This window comes from Lactuca serriola, chromosome 4 (genome assembly GCF_051521515.1).
Source record: "Lactuca serriola cultivar US96UC23 chromosome 4, Lser_US96UC23_V15, whole genome shotgun sequence".
Classification (NCBI taxonomy): Eukaryota; Viridiplantae; Streptophyta; class Magnoliopsida; order Asterales; family Asteraceae; genus Lactuca; species Lactuca serriola.
Window position 1 is genome coordinate 358,365,036 of NC_136411.1, and position 18,298 is coordinate 358,383,333.

General features: G+C 38.6%; 1 protein-coding gene across 1 annotated transcript; it reads left to right on the plus strand.

The window, feature by feature from the left end:
* The first annotated feature begins 679 nt into the window (after positions 1-679).
* Positions 680-6,184, plus strand: LOC145097604 (putative membrane protein At3g27390). Its single transcript, XM_079035199.1, has 9 exons — positions 680-1,019; positions 1,170-1,278; positions 1,816-2,011; positions 2,313-2,446; positions 3,197-3,485; positions 4,520-4,626; positions 4,708-4,894; positions 5,285-5,733; positions 5,814-6,184. The coding sequence occupies exons 1-9, from the start codon at positions 935-937 to the stop codon at positions 5,956-5,958; spliced, it is 1,701 nt and encodes a 566-aa protein (XP_078891325.1). The 5' UTR covers positions 680-934; the 3' UTR covers positions 5,959-6,184.
* Positions 6,185-18,298: the final 12,114 nt, after the last annotated feature.

Here is an 18,298-nt window from a genome sequence, read left to right on the forward strand (position 1 = left end):
GACAAAGTTGATGTTTTATGACCAATTGATTCACATTATCGTCTTTAACTAACACGTTACAAATTTTTTTTGGGATTATGTCCACGAGTTAAAAATGCTTCAAATGTTACATGAGTAAAATGCAAATTTGGTCCTGGTTTGCAAAAAGCTATGGATAAATTCAAAATCTTTTCAACTTGTATCATCGGTCCAAAATCAAAATTTTATCAACTTGTGACGTGTCCCAAAAGATCGAAAGAACTCAGGTATGTAACAATATAAACAATAAGACTCCTGTCGATTTGCAAGTCGAAAAGATTTTAGATTTAACCTATAAGTTTTTTTTTCAAACCACAGTAACCAAATTTACATTTTACTCTTATCTAATTCATTCTTATCTAATTCGTATAGAAATGATACTTTCGTGGTCCAATAATCTATAAAAAAAATATCAAATATCACATTACATAAGATTAAAAAAACATCTTCGTGGGTAATTTTTAAATCGAAAGTGAGACATATAAATATCTTACCAGTCAAATATAATCCTCATGGGAATTGTTATGGCAAATAAAATATCCATTGAAAAACTAAAATTGGACAAGACTTCTTGTCCTTATTATTATGAAAGAAAAATAATACAAATAGCAGTTGAAAAGCTAAAGTGACATTTGAATAATAAATACCAAATAATCATGAACTATATTACAAGTCATCATATTCCAACCCGAACATAAAAAATCTGATTCCCATGAATCCTGGGAACCCATTCCATAAATCCCCTGTCGTCTCTCATATATTTCTGATTCCCCCCCTTTTTTCCCCTCATCTTTACACAGATTTCGCGGCAATTTCTTCTTGATTCTTACACGAAAACACGAAATTTCTTCAACAAAATCGAGTCTTTAAGTTGAAGATTTATTGGGTTTTTTCCTGTTTGATTGCTAAACCAAGTATGCTAAACATCTTGCCAGATTGGTTGAAGACCCTCTATGTCGTTTTTGCCTTCTGTTCTGCTTTGTTCTTCGGTGCTCTCAAAAGTTCGTAGCTTCTTCTTTCTTCTAGTTTGACTTTTTTGTTTTCTTCAAATTGACTAATTCAAAATTGTTGTGTTGATCTTTGTTCTGTTTGATTTTTGTTTTTTTCGATATTATTTGCTGATTTTATGTATGAATGATCGATGTTTTCAGGTGTATTGGTGGGTCCAATTGCTGCTTTGATTCTAATTACAGGAAATGTTGGAGTGATTTTAGCTCTCTTTCCTACTCATGTTGCGTGGACTGTTTATACTCTTCTCAAGTATTTTTCTTGTTTCCATTTTCTTTTTTTATTTTGTGTGATTAATTTCTTTCATGTCAAATATCAATGTGAAATATATATATATATATATATATATATATATATATATATATATATATATATATATATATATATATATATATATATATATATATATATATATATATAAGGAAGAATATTTTTGGACAAAAATGGCAACAATATGATTTTTAGTGGTATTTTATAAATAACTTTTTTTTTTGGTTTTTCATTAAGTTTTGAAATTATAAATTAGTCAATTTGACATTTAAAGGTTTCAATATAGACTGTTTCTAGATGAATTTAAAGTTTGGTTGACTGCATACCTAAAAAGTGTTGTTTAACTAGTCTTTGGTAGAATACATTTGTGTGTAAAATCGATATTGTTTTTTTGATATCAAATGAGAATAAAGACGAAGGACAAAATATCCATTTTAATATTTTTTTTATTGAATATGTGAGAATGTGTTATAGCACAAGGACAAAAAGTATAATTTACTTTTGTATTTAATATGACAGGACAAATAGATTTGATGCACCATTGAAAGTAGCGTTCTTGTTTGGTTTGCCGGTTCTATTTGGGCTTTGGTTGGGCCTAAGCATTGGAGGAAGTGTTCTTGTTGGCCTTGGTTATGGCTTCTTTGCTCCATGGATTTCATCTTTTGAAGCCTTTAGACATGAAGATGAATCCAACAAGTTCCTACACTCCATTGTGGTAAAAATCTTTATTCCATTAATCTTTTCTATATTTACATTTGATGCATATCCGTACATATATACATAGATACACATGCACATACAAATATCCATCCATTCATCTATCGATCCATACTTATATTTGCATGCATGAATACATGCATGATGCATACCTACCTATCTACATGTACACATGCACATTTAATACATGTATCCTTGCATGCATACATTCATCCATCCATAAGTACATACATACATACATGCATGCATGTATATTTATATATATTTATGGTCATAATGTTTGAATCGAACGACATTAGGACGGAACATGGGGAACGATTAAGGGAAGTTGCACGGTCGTTCGAGATTTTGCTGACCTCTGTTATCATTCTTATCCTCTCTACTTGAAGGAGCTTCGTGAATCCCCCTCGGATAGTGAGCTTCGAACTCTAAGGTGTTGTTCTAAACAAAACTCATGAATCTCTACTATAGTTAGGAAAAATTGATCCAATTCAATAACCCAACTTAAAATTAGCAGTTGGATTGATATTTTTATTAAACTAAACAGGTGAACCTTACAACTTTTTAATTAAATAGGTTAGGTTAGAATTGAAATTTTTTATCAAATTCAATATGTTTAAATATAGACATGTATTTTATTTTATATATTATTATAAGTTTTTTTTTTAACTAAAAATGTACAAAACAATACTTCAATGTCTTAGAAATGTAGAATATTATTTGGGCAATTAAGTCGTGCTTTGTTTCTTTCAAAATTTGCCCAATTATTTAAGTTTGTAACTTATTTAATTAATTCTAAACTTTTTTTTTCTAGTTTATGTAAACATTAAAATTTAAAATAGGTCAATCAAGGTCAACCTCAACATGCTTATAGGAAACCACCAACATATTTAATTTTAACATATGAACTTTGGTTGAAATTTAAACCCATTTTGATGAAAAGTTCCACTCTACCCTAGCTAACCAACCTCTTTGGTACCTCTAATCCTTACCAACTTTTTTTATACTTAGACTTTGAAGATCAAACTATTTACTTTCCGATTCAAAATTAACGACTTCCCAATTAAAATCTGTTACATTTCCTACCAATAGTAGTTTGTTACTATGAATATTTACTATAACATACGAGGTTTTGAAGGGGAATATTAGTTCATTTGGCCTCATATTGTATTTTGTTTTTCAGGTTCATTCATGTGCCAGCGTGCATAATTGTTGGATTACTGGGAATTGTCATTGATGTTCCTCTTTACACTGCGATTGCAGTGGTAAAGAGTCCATACATGTTGTTTAAAGGGTGGCAAAGATTCATTCATGATTTAATTAGTCGTGAAGGGCCGTTTCTTGAAACCGCATGCATACCAATTGCTGGCTTGACTATTCTTGTGTGGCCGATTGTTGTTATTGGGAGCGTTATATTGGCTATCGTTTCAAGTATTTTTATAGGCTTGTATGGCTCAGCTGTCGTATATCAGGTTTCTATTCAAAACCTTCTTTGACTACATACAATCAGTCATCTCATTTCAAGACCATATTTGTGATACTAAAAATGAGATGACATGATATGACATGACATAACATGACACACTGCGTTGTATTCTGATTTGTTATGCATGACAAAACAAGGACGAGGGCAATATAGATTGCCTAGTACTTGCATTGTATTGATTGACATGCATTCGAGTGGGGACTTGACTATGTCAATGTAACAAAAATTGCACTTTTTGCCCGAAGTTAGGATAGGGACTCAATGTCAATCTCTCACATATACAAAAGAGACGAATGCCCTCTACATCCTAATCATATAAAAGATAGCCCTAGAAAGCTAGTTTAGTCTTGCTTAAATGTATGCTTAAATCAAATTAACTACCTTTTAGTTTCAAAATCAATGAGAATTAATTCATTTTCAGATATAAAACCAGTAAATATGTTAAAGACTAAGAAATTAATTGCAAATAGAAAGAAAATGAATTTAATGGAACAAAGGATTCATAAACATATTGAATTTAATGGATCAAAGGATTCATAAAAATATTTAGATTGCAAACGATTAGGTTTGCTTGCAAATGTCAAAGTTGGCTTCTAATATACATACAAGAAAAGCTAAATGCAAAAAAGAGCAACATACTTTCATTAATTTGTGTATTATATCATATTATATTTTAACTCCTCTTATAGAATTATACTTTCAGTTTCTTTCTTATTAAGGCGTTGGATCTTAAAAAAATCGACCAAATTACTTATTATCGCATTGTACTTTTAATATATATATATATATATATATATATATATATATATATATATATATATTCTAATTAGAATTTCTTGAAATTCTACCCAAGTATAACAATGAAAGTTGCTTTGTATTTCTATAAAAATGCTATAGTTGTGTAGATGTTTCAAAAACGAATGATGTAATAAGAAGTAATAAGAAGAAACAAAAGTAAGATACTATAATAAACAAATTAATAAAAGTTACTAATAGTTAGACATTGGGATTAAAATGTAGGAAAGGTCATTCAAGAGGGGTGTTGCTTATGTGATTGCCATGGTTGCGGAGTTTGATGAGTACACAAACGACTGGTTGTACCTTCGAGAGGGTTCGGTTTTCCCTAAGTAAGATATCATTTTCAAAATATTTTTTCTATTACCATTACTATTGAAATACAATATTTAACAATTGTTGCCTATTTTTAGACCAAAATACCGAAAGAAAAGAGTTCTTCCTCATTCAACCGAGGTCTCAATTTCAGTTGGTGGTAGTCGGTCATCTGATGGAAAACAAAACGGTGGCCCGATGCAGGCCCCACCTATAATGACGATGCCTACATTATCGTCCTCGAGATCTGTTAGGGAGGCCATACGTGAAGTAAAAATGGTCCAGGTAAACTTCAACTTTTTTTTATTTAATAAACTTTCATGTATTTGGTTTCATATTTATACTTTTCATGAATAGAGGTGCATAAGAAATTGGTTTTGTATAATTTTTTTACCGCATCAATTTATGTTTTATAGAGCTGTACAATACAAACATTTTAAAACACAAATTGTTATGTATACGAATCAACTCCTTAGACTAAAACTTAAGAATCGGTTTCTCGAAAGAAAAAAACCTTTAGCGTTTGGTTTTTGTATTTTGTTTTTTTTTTTTTTTTCCAAATTATTTTTTAATGTTGGGAAAAAGTTTGAAAAATGCAACTAATTATAAAGCCAATAACCAAAAAAAAACATATTATTTTAGACAACCCATTTGATCTGCATTATGTTTGTACAGGTTTGGGAAAACTTGATGCGAGTTTGTGAAATGAGTGGAAAGGAACTACTCGATGCAAACGTAATATCCCCCAATGAACTTTACGATTGGTTAAACCCTAAAAAAGGAAACCCCTGTCCCATAATCGGCACTGGTTTACCTTGTTATGCCTTCTTCCAAAACCTTCTCCGATCAATCAAACACGGTTCCGAAGGTCTCGTCCTTCTCGATGGCCTCGAAATCACCCATTTAAATCGACCCCAAGATCGAGTACTCGACTGGTTTTTTCACCCAATTATGGTCCTCAAAGAACAAATCAGAGTACTCCAATTGACCGAAGGTGAAATTAGGTATTTAGAGAAGATAATTCTCTTTGGAACCGATCCTAAACGTATGGAATCATGGGATAACGGCAGTTTTGAACCGGAAGATGCTGTTAGGGTGGCTCAAATTCAAGGCATCAGTAGAAGGTAGAAACCCCAGATTATTTCTTGATTATTTTTCTCGTTTTTAATGGGTTTGATGATGGATTTATGAACCCTTTTGGCAGGTTGATAGGGTTAACACGTGGGACATCGAAGCTACCGACTTATAGAAGAAAGTATCGAAATGTGATCAAGAACTTGATTGTATATTGTTTAGCTCGTGATGGGTCGACGAGATCGATGTCTATGAGATCGGTAGCAAGTGTGTAGAGAAAAAAGATGCAAGTTTTGGTGCGAATGCAAGTGTTTGTTCATATTGTTTTGTTCTTTCTTTTTAACTTTTGTTAATGATGTTGGTTTTTTTGGTTGTACAAAAGGTGTGTAGATTTTGGAGTGATTTACCAAGAAAGAATTTGTTTAAAAAAGAGGGGTGTACTTGTGGTTTTGCTTACATTATTATTCATTTATCAACGATAACACAAATTGAAAACTTAAATGATACCGAATTTTGGAGACATCAATTTTTTTAACATAACTTGCAACATATACAAAAGAACAAAAGATTGGTTGTGGGGAGTTGTTAGCATTTGGACTTACGGACCAGACTTGACTATGGACCTGCTAAGTCTTAACATGTCCGATTCAAGGTTCACCAATTCTACAAAACAGGTTCTGTCTCATCTAAATACTTATTTTTACGTTCAAGAATTGGGAACCGGACCTAGACCTGTTAAGCCTCAACAGGTCCGATCCAAGTTCCACCAATTTATGTAAAAATTGTCTGGTCCAAGAGCCGGTCTGGTATGGTTTGATCCAATGTTCAACCTTAAGTACATGCCCGATGCTACATGCAACGATTAGTTTAATTTCGACATATAGTTTCTGGGCGACCATTAATTTCATTTTAACACCCAATGAATAGTTTCTTTTTGGAAAATTACATGTTTTCAAAGAACAAATAATGCGTCAGTACCAGAGAAACAATGTGATTGTTACATTGTTTTTTTGAAAGCATATGATATTCCAAAGAACATGCATTTATGTTTTATGGTTAAAAGTTTATGTTTTGGATTTGAGGATTTGTGTTTGTGTTTTCAGACATACTGTAACATCCGAAAAATACAACCAATTTTAAATTTTTCAAAACAGCTCGATTACACTTAAAATCTTTACAAAAGGTTTTCAATACAAAACATTTAACGTGTTCCCAGAATCACAATACTACAAAATCATGAGGAGCGGTACGATCACGCCTTCGCCTTGCCACGATCTCCTGAAGAACCTGAAAAACATGAAACCACAACTGTAAGCCCGAAAGCTTAGTGAGATATCCCCAAAATACCAACCACAAATACCATACACGCATAACATGCCATAACATATCCGATCACAGAACAGCCATGCCCTTCGGGTCTACTGTGTGACTGGTCCGCCGCACCGGCCTACAGTCCACCTGGTCCACCCTCCGAGTCTATCCACATACATCGAGTCTGCAGTGTGATTGGTCCGCCCGTTCCCGGGCCTTCAATCCACCTGGTCCACTCTCTGAGTCTACAGTATGACTGGTCCGCCCGCACCGGGCCTTCAGTCTCTCTGGTCCACTCTCCGAGCCTTCGGCACGTCTGGTCCGCCCTTTCGGGGCCTACAGCCTATCCGGGCCGCTCGCTGGGCCTTCGGGACAACCGGTCCGCCCTGGGTATCTTGGCCTACAACACGCAGCAGGACCCGCCTCAACCCAACTCCAGTCCAAACAACCATGTGCACATATACATACAATCATATAGAAATTCACAGTTAACAAGCAGATCAAACAGATCACATAGCAAAACATCCCCCTAACCAGGGTACCGACCTAACAGGTCACTAGCATAGCATCACCCTATCTCTCAGGATACCGATCTCAAACAGGTCTCTATATACCATCCTAGCTCTCAGGATGCAAACATAACATAGCAACAACATAACAACAACTACCCGGATCTCAATCCGATAAGGGCCGACCTTGGTGCCTTAGACCCTGTTGATATAGTGAGGATAACTCACCTCGAAACTGCCAACTGAACAGATAACCCGAACTGCTCCGATCACTGATACGATCTCCACCACTGGACAACCGCCAATGCACTGAACTCAAAACAACAATCAACAATTACCAAAATACCCCTGGAAACCACTGGTCAACCCTTGGTCAAAGACAAGGTCAAAGTCAACCCCTGACTGACCCTACTCGCCGAGTCAACCCTATGACTCGCCGAGTTCCCATAATCAGAACTTCCTTCAAACCGCGACCTAACTCGCCGAGTCACCCCGAGACTCGTCGAGTTCAACAACTCTGAGTCCACTCACACACAACTCACCGAGTCATCCCTTGACTCACCGATTCTCGACTCGACCAGAAAATATTGGGACTCTTCGACAATACTCGCCGAGCCCAAGAACAGACTCGCCGAGTCTAAGGCTAACTTCAACCTCATACAACTCGCCGAGTTACAGGCAATCTTCAACCTACTCGCCGAGTTGTTCATACAACTCGCCGAGTTACAGGCAATCTTCATCCTACTCGCCGAGTTGTTCATACAACTCGCCGAGTTCCAGGCCATCTTCAAGCAACTCGTCGAGTACACCCATGTGACTCGCCGAGTACCACCGGTCTGAATCCATATAGAAGCACTCCAGGCCATGCAACTGCTCCAAAACAAAGATCTAGCCTCCTACAACTCATCCATCACGTAAAGTGGCAAACTTTACGTGAATCCAAAGAGATCTAGGCCTTATTCACTTATAGCTAGGGTTTGGGACATGATGGCTTCACTAAGCACCCAACCACAGGAACTTTAATGTACTCTGGGCCCTCAATATTCCAGATCTGAGGTAGCAACCTCAGATCTATCCTCCAAGCTCTAAAACATACCAGGACATACTCTCCACAAACCCCAAAATGATGAATCCATAAGATTGATAGCTCAAGAACGAGATATTACCTCCAATGGACGCCCCAACTGCAATGAACTTCGAATCCAAGCAAAGCCCCTTGCTCCAATCCTTCAATTCTCACAAAATTCCTTCAACAAACTTCTCCAATGCTCCAATCCACTCAACAATGGAGCTCCTCCGCGATTTAGGGTTTCTGGAATTCAAGAGGGAAATAAAGAGGCTGGGGAAGGAACATAATGTTCCTTATATAGGGCTCAACCCCGAGAATTAGGGTTTTCTCCACCCAACGCCTACTCGCCGAGTCCATCTCATCGACTCGCCGAGTCGGCTACTTAACACGCGACCAAGTCGCGACTCTACTCGCCGAGTCCAGCCATGGACTCGCCGAGTCACTCTTTCCCAAATAACACTTTTAGCCCTTCAACTCTACTCTTATTATTTCGGGATGTTACAATTCTCCCCCACTTAAATTAGGCTTCGCCCTCGAAGCCTACAACAATTCAATCCCAAAGATACTTCCACAGCGCGCCACCTGTCTTAACCGGGCCAAGTCCCTCAAGGCATACCCATCGAACCTCAGGCACACTTTCCCTTTCCTTACGGTGTCCTGACCACCGTCTCGAGCCGAGCACCGGCTGCACCCTCTGATAATCACCCTCAACAACCGAGAATTACCCAAGACGCATCCCTGACCCAAATCTTAACATTCACTCGACCCATAAGGGCTTAGAAGCCATAAACCATCGGATTCCCGATCCGAATCCCACTCCATCCACTCCATGACGACGGAAAGACCCATTCTCGCTCTCAGAGCAACTCTCACGAGTTCCCCTCTTGCAACCGCATACATATGCTGAACTAGCTCTAACACCCTCAGGTTGGGAAAACCTGACACACTGATAATATCCTCCAACATCCCCCAGGATGAACCACTAATACATATCCAATACCCTGGACAGAATCACACTGAGAGTCCAGGACTCTCCCCCTGCATCCTTTCCAAGCCTCTTGGCTCTACACCTGCGGAATTCCTTCCGCAACCTCAGCAGACATCCCAAACCGGATGAGCTTCTACTCCACTGCCGCGAACACGATGCTCAAAACCATACCCGAAATACTCTAATCATAACTCTACTCTGCAGCTTTCACTCCCGTGAACTTGCACTCCCTTTCGGAGTTACACACCTTTCTCTCTTCCTTTTCCAAGGAATCCACTTGGCCACATTGCCACTCCAACAAGTGCCACGGTGCTCGCCCAACGCGACACCACCCTTTTTGCGTATCCACTATCGATCCGACACACATACTATGGCTCTCATCACAGGGGCTCTCAAGCCCATGCACTATCTCAACTCATCAAGATCACTACCCGGGGCCAGACCTTCCAATGCAATCACACTGCAACATACACAATCAGCAATCTCAAACTGATCCAACAATACCTGCAGAGTCTTCAGCATGACCGGACCGCCTCACCAGGCCTTCAGTCCATCTGGACCACTCTCTCAGAACCTTCAGCCAATCTGGACCGCTCTCAGTGCCTTCAGTTTGGCTGGACCGTTCTCCGAGCCTTCGGTCTGACTGGTACGCCTTCCGGCCTTCAGTGTATCCGGACCGCTCAACTATCAACCAACATTCCAAGCTATCCCCCTCGGGATTCCTCCCATGCATACCGTTCTTGCCCTCTAGGGGTTCCGAACTCTAACTCCATCGTACATACTCGATCCCGACCTGCTCCCAGGCCCTCCACAATATTATGCCCTAGGTCTGTATCCCGCCCCACATGCCCGACACTCGCTCCTGTCAGCCTATACCGAACACTGTTGAATTCCAACAATTGAGCACCCTCAAATACTCATCAATCTCTCGGAGAATTCTCCAATCCTCCCCCACTTGAAGCACTGACCAACAACCACCGGTCGCCAATAACGACCTTCCAGAACAATCCACACAAAGAGAACACTTACACACTGACTGCTTCCCACAATCATAAACAACCCTCAGCAAAACACATCTCCTCACTGATCAATCTGCTAAAAAAGAATCCGATCTCCAATTATCCCCTCCACGACTGCAGATGCTACCTGACATTCAACCCAATGCCGCATCTCCACCAATAACCCTCACGAAAGATAACCAATGATAGCACAAACATCAAACTATAACCATACCAAATCCAAAACGGATACCCAAACGAAAACCCGAAACCCAAACCATAACTAAAAAAAAACTCCAACCCACAAACGACGAATATCGCAACGAAAACCAAACAAAATACCGGCTCAGAAACATTACACCACAATAATCACAAGATAACAAGAAAGAAACATACCCGCAGCTGCATCCGGTACTGCTCTGACCTCCTCTGCCGCAAGCTGATAAGCACAACCTTGAGCCCTCGGGGGCTCTGCTCCACCCTGACCTCCACCTGTGATCCTCAAAGTGGCCGGTGCTGGAGCCTGCACCGATCCTGCAGCAAACTGTGGACAGTTGGCCCTCAAATGTCCAACCTGATGACAATGATAGCAGATCCTCAAATCCCGAACTGGCGCTGACTGCCGACAATCCCTCGTATAGTGCCCATCCCTTCCGCACTTGCGGCATGCACCACCGGTCCTACAAACCCTGGTGTGACCCTTCCCACACTTCCCACAAGTGTGGCTGCTCAAATCCCCCACTCTAACATCAACGGTCTTGGACCGTTTTGGCGCCGGCTGCGACTGCACAGGAGCCTGCCTCAACTCACACATCTGCAACTCAATCTCTAACTCACGCCGCCTAGCGGCCTCCTGCAACTCCAACAAGGTCTCGCACCTCTGCGCAGACACAAACTGTCTGATGTCCCTCTTGAGCATGCTCAGATATCGGGACATCTGGGCCTGCTCCGAAGCGAACTCTGGGCAAAACATCGCCCTCTCCGTGAACATCCTGGTGATCTCAGTCACCGACTCCGAATCCTGCTTCAGCTCAAGGAACTCCTGAGCCAATCTTTCCCTCTCAACTTGTGGAACATAACGAGTACTGAACATTTCTCTGAACTGATCCCACGAAACCGCAGCTCTCTGCGCATCCGAAAATAACCCCGTGGTCAATCTCCACCAATCCTTCGCCCCGAGCCTCAATAGGTTCAGAGCACACCTCACCCTCTGATCAGCAGGGCATGAACACGTGAAGAAACACCCCTCCACGTCTGATAACCACCTCATAGCAACAATCGGGTCCTGAACTCCATCGAATGTGGGAGGCTTCGTATTAGCGAAGTCCCGATACTGAAATCCCCGACTAGATCCTCCCCCTGCCGCTGCTACAGCCGCTGTAGCCGCCGCGGCAGCTGTCTCAGTGAGAGCCGCATAGCGCTCATCAAAATACCCAACCATGGCGGTCTTAATCGACCCAAACAGCTCTGGCAACTCAGCCCGGAACAACTCAGCAATCTCATCACGCAGGATCTCACGAATCCTCGCATCCAACTCGCTCGTGCTCATCTGAACGATAACCTCGGGCGGCACCGATCCGCCCGGAACTCTCTCTCCAGCTCCCGATCCTGACCCGGATCCACTCTCATCATGCCTCGGAATCTCCATACTGAAAAACACCACACAAAATCTCAGACTCTTCCCACAACTTGGGATCCAACTCTCTCTCAACCCACCCTAGAGATCATGGTTTCCCTGATACGCGTATGGGTCCTGTGCTTTCAGTAGTACGGGCCCATACTACCTTCCACACCTACCCATATTTGTATGAAGTACTACCACAAAACCCTAGAGAACATGCATAACAACGATCAACCCTCACCACTAGAGAAACACTGAGAATCTCCCATAAGGGACCCTAGGCTACAGGCATCACAAATCAGGCAACATATCATGAAATCCTGAAGATCCCTAGCCTAACACTAGCATGCTGTTCTATCAAAGCTCAAAAACAAATAACATGCATGGTATTTTGGGGTTACTTACTGGTTCCGGCTGATCGTACCTCCGCGTCCTCCTTTACTCATTTTGAAAACCATTTTTAAATACTCTTTTGAAAACTCTCCTCGATTTGAGACTGGAGTCACACGAGTGTTTCTCCAATTCACTCAAACCAAGGCTCTGATACCAACTTGTAACATCCGAAAAATACAACCAATTTTAAATTTTTCAAAACAGCTCGATTACACTTAAAATCTTTACAAAAGGTTTTCAATACAAAACATTTAACGTGTTCCCAGAATCACAATACTACAAAATCACGAGGAGCGGTACGATCACGCCTTCGCCTTGCCACGATCTCCTGAAGAACCTGAAAAACATGAAACCACAACTGTAAGCCCGAAAGCTTAGTGAGATATCCCCAAAATACCAACCACAAATACCATACACGCATAACATGCCATAACATATCCGATCACAGAACAGCCATGCCCTTCGGGTCTACTGTGTGACTGGTCCGCCGCACCGGCCTACAGTCCACCTGGTCCACCCTCCGAGTCTATCCACATACATCGAGTCTGCAGTGTGATTGGTCCGCCCGTTCCCGGGCCTTCAATCCACCTGGTCCACTCTCTGAGTCTACAGTATGACTGGTCCGCCCGCACCGGGCCTTCAGTCTCTTTGGTCCACTCTCCGAGCCTTCGGCACGTCTGGTCCGCCCTTTCGGGGCCTACAACCTATCCGGGCCGCTCGCTGGGCCTTCGGGACAACCGGTCCGCCCTGGGTATCTTGGCCTACAACACGCAGCAGGACCCGCCTCAACCCAACTCCAGTTCAAACAACCATGTGCACATATACATACAATCATATAGAAATTCACAGTCAACAAGCAGATCAAACAGATCACATAGCAAAACATCCCCCTAACCAGGGTACCGACCTAACAGGTCACTAGCATAGCATCACCCTATCTCTCAGGATACCGATCTCAAACAGGTCTCTATATACCATCCTAGCTCTCAGGATGCAAACATAACATAGCAACAACATAACAACAACTACCCGGATCTCAATCCGATAAGGGCCGGCCTTGGTGCCATAGACCCTGTTGATATAGTGAGGATAACTCACCTCGAAACTGCCAACTGAACAGATAACCCGAACTGCTCCGATCACTGATACGATCTCCACCACTGGACAACCGCCAATGCACTGAACTCAAAACAACAATCAACAATTACCAAAATACCCCTGGAAACCACTGGTCAACCCTTGGTCAAAGACAAGGTCAAAGTCAACCCCTGACTGACCCTACTCGCCGAGTCAACCCTATGACTCGCCGAGTTCCCATAATCAGAACTTCCTTCAAACCGCGACCTAACTCGCCGAGTCACCCTGAGACTCGTCGAGTTCAACAACTCTGAGTCCACTCGCACACAACTCACCGAGTCATCCCTTGACTCACCGATTCTCGACTCGACCAGAAAATATTGGGACTCTTCGACAATACTCGTCGAGCCCAAGAACAGACTCGCCGAGTCTAAGGCTAACTTCAACCTCATACAACTCGTCGAGTTACAAGAAATATTCATCCTACTCGCCGAGTTGTTCATACAACTCGCCGAGTTCCAGGCCATCTTCAAGCAACTCGTCGAGTACACCCATGTGACTCGCCGAGTACCACCGGTCTGAATCCATACAGAAGCACTCCAGGCCATGCAACTGCTCCAAAACAAAGATCTAGCCTCCTACAACTCATCCATCACGTAAAGTGGCAAACTTTACGTGAATCCAAAGAGATCTAGGCCTTATTCACTTATAGCTAGGGTTTGGGACATGATGGCTTCACCAAGCACCCAACCACAGGAACTTTAATGTACTCTGGGCCCTCAATATTCCAGATCTGAGGTAGCAACCTCAGATCTATCCTCCAAGCTCTAAAACATACCAGGACATACTCTCCACAAACCCCAAAATGATGAATCCATAAGATTGATAGCTCAAGAACGAGATATTACCTCCAATGGACGCCCCAACTGCAATGAACTTCGAATCCAAGCAAAGCCCCTTGCTCCAAGCCTTCAATTCTCACAAAATTCCTTCAACAAACTTCTCCAATGCTCCAATCCACTCAACAATGGAGCTCCTCCGCGATTTAGGGTTTCTGGAATTCAAGAGGGAAATAAAGAGGCTGGGGAAGGAACATAATGTTCCTTATATAGGGCTCAACCCCGAGAATTAGGGTTTTCTCCACCCAACGCCTACTCGCCGAGTCCATCTCATCGACTCACCGAGTCGGCTACTTAACACGCGACCAAGTCGCGACTCTACTCGCCGAGTCCAGCCATGGACTCGCCGAGTCACTCTTTCCCAAATAACACTTTTAGCCCTTCAACTCTACTCTTATTATTTCGGGATGTTACACATACAATTTATTATTTATGGTTAAAGATTTAGAGGAGATACTTGTGTTTGTGTTTTCAGACATACAATTTATTATTTATGGTTAAAGATTTAGAGGAGATACTTGTTCATCGTAATAGGGTTTGGGGTTTAACATACAACGAGTTAATTCTAAAACTAAAATAATATCATTTGTTTCATCATGGTTGATCGTAACCCTATGAAATTATCCCTTGAACATTTGTAGGTGTTTAACACATATGACCTAATACTGAATACTTTAATTTTTGGTTTACTCTTACATAATATAATAATTTCTTTCTTATTATTATTTTTGTTAAACATTTACAAATAAAATTGATTACTTATTTATTTGATATTTTAAACATGATTCTACAAATAAAATATACTACCTCCATCTCATATTTATTATACATTTTTTACTTTTGAAGTCTTTATTATCCCATGAACATTTGTTGGTATTTAACACATATGACCTAATAATGAATACTTTTATTTTTGGTTTACTCTTACATAATAGAATAATTTCTTTCTTATTGTTATTTTTGTTAAAATTTTACAAATAAAATTGATTACGTATTTATTTGAAATTTTAAACATGATTCTACAAATAAAATATACTACCTCCATCCCATATTTATTGTACATTTTTATTTTTGAAGTCTTTATTTTTCAACTTTAACCTTAAATATATTTTGTTTTTGATTTATAATATTTGATGCAAAATGTATGCATGAATTGTGTTTTAAATGTCTTTTCATTGTTATAAGTTTTATCAAATAATATATAACACAAATAAAAATATTTAAGGTTAAAATTGATAAATAAAAACTTTAAAAATAAAAAATAGATAATAATTGTGAGAGGGAGAGAATATAATTTTAATAACATAATCAATTTTAAAGACCCGTTACTATCATCAAAAGACACCATTAAACAAAAAAAAGGACTACTGCTCAATAAATCATTTTTTAGTCATGAGAATAATATCTATGTCATGGAGAAAAAAAAACGAAGGTATCATCATTATCACCTACGAGTACAATAAAATAAAAACAAAATACGAGTAAATTGTGAATACATTATAGGCATCCTTATCAAAATAGAATTCAAACTTCTATTTTCACCTATAATATTGAAAAATTTTACTTTTATCTATAAAAAGTTGTATTTGATAAAGTTGATTTAAAACAATAAATATATTTGAAAAGGAGGATTGATGGACTTAAATTTACGATCTTTGTGAAAGACCTTAACTTTCATATTTCTGAAAGACCCAAACTTTCATACTTGACAATTGTTACTCCAAAACATGCTACATGCATATTCTTAAAAACAATATTTTACATTGATAAAGTGATTACAAACTACTGGATACAAACCGACTATTTCAAAGTGTTATATATTAGTACATAACTTCTCAGGATTCTATAGTTTTTATACATATGGGAGTACAAAATACAATAGTTTCAAACAATTCAAAATCTTCTATCAGTATATAACTATATTGGATGCTTATCTCCTGCAATTTGTTAAACATTGAGAGGGTAAGCGGTAACGCTTAGTGAGTTCAATAGTAGATATAATATAACGTTATGTCATATATATACTTCAATATGGCAGAAGCAAAGAGGAACATGAAACAACAAAGGCATATGTGAATCATGTGACAAACTTTCCATATCAATCATTGACTTGATTCAAAAATATACAATCAATGAGACATAACAATTTCCATACTTGATATACATCAAGAAAGCTTTGGCCCAAATAGCACAGATGACATACAACTTCTGATTAACATTTTGGTAGATTTTAGGCTTATAACCCTATCTAACCTTCTGCCAATACCATAGAATAGAAGTCATTCTCTTACGGAGACATGCTCTAAAATTCGAGTTTTTAGCTGTCTACTGCTAAGCTGAAACTTAGAAAAATCATAACTTCCTCATACGACGTCAGATTTTGGCGTTCTTTTTATGAAAATTCTCGATTTAACGAATACTACGACTTTCATTTAGATCACTAAGGCTAAAAAGTAGCTTATCAAACACTCACTTTTTACGTCATTCGACGTCGTGCCGGTTTGTCGCGGATCTTCGATTGGTCATAACTTCTTCGTTATAACTCGGATTTCGATGATGTTTTCGCCTAAATGTTTCTAACGAGATTATCTACAACTTCTAATAATAAAATTTTACTTATTTCAAATTTTATATTTTCGTTAAATTTCACTATTTGCCTTTTGATTGGAATCTCATAAGACTTCCAATACTTTCTGAATGATTCTAAGCATAGTTTTACTTAATTTCTAGTAAAAACCATCTGTTAGAACTCAAGATTCAAATTCACATAACAGTTTGTAATATTATTCACTTTTATAATTTACAATACACGATAACTGAACGTGTATGTAACACTTTGTGTTGAACATGATGAATAAACATTTTGCTTTGTTTACCGATCATCTTTTAAAATTTTAAGATCACATGTTTATACCGACATGTAAAACAATAAAAAAGGATTGAGACTTGACAAATAAGACATCCATGGTTAATCAAAATTGCTTGACAACTTACATCATGATTTTTTAACTTGCAAAGTAGTGAAACAATCATATAGAGTACCATAAATAGGGATCAAATCCACTGCATAATTTTCACATTAATTATTTAATTATATAGAAGACATATATGTATTCGAAGAAAATAACAAATTTATCTTTTTGTAAAAAATAACCATTTGGTCCATAATGGATATTCCAGACCAAGAAACATTTTTGACTGATTCTGGAAGGACATTCCGGATTACGAAAAAAAAAACTCAGGCATTTTAAGAATAAGTTTGAAATCCAAAAAAACAATTCTGGAATTTCGAAAAAAAAATTGTTTTTTATTTAAATTTAACAAAAAATTAAACAAACATAGTAATGTAACCTATATAAAATATTAATACATAAAATTAGACATTTAATTGAAAAACGGAGAATATAAATATTATTCCAACGAGACATTTTGGAGAAAGTGGTTATTTTTCAAAATTGAAAAAATATAATTATTTTTTCTTTGAAAACCCTATTTATAATGGTTAAATTACTTAATTTCCAAGACATATATATATATATATATATATATATATATATATATATATATATATATAGTTGTTTATATCATCAATCTCCATGGTGTCAGTGTGTTGTTACAATTTTGTTACAGGTAAGAGAAGAGTAAAGTTGCAATCAGTGAAGAGCATATTTGTGTTAATTTTTTACAAATAAGTTGTCTTTTGGTGACATGGTTTGAGATTTTGGTCCAAAGTCATCATCCGTTCTTCTT

Excerpts from the sequence above, each read along its gene's own strand:
- LOC145097604 (XM_079035199.1), top strand. The coding sequence starts at position 935 with ATGCTAAACATCTTGCCAGATTGGTTGAAGACCCTCTATGTCGTTTTT. Across the intron at positions 1,279-1,815 it reads ACTGTTTATACTCTTCTCAA|GACAAATAGATTTGATGCAC; the intron begins GTATTTTTCTTG and ends TTAATATGACAG. Across the intron at positions 4,895-5,284 it reads GTGAAGTAAAAATGGTCCAG|GTTTGGGAAAACTTGATGCG; the intron begins GTAAACTTCAAC and ends ATGTTTGTACAG.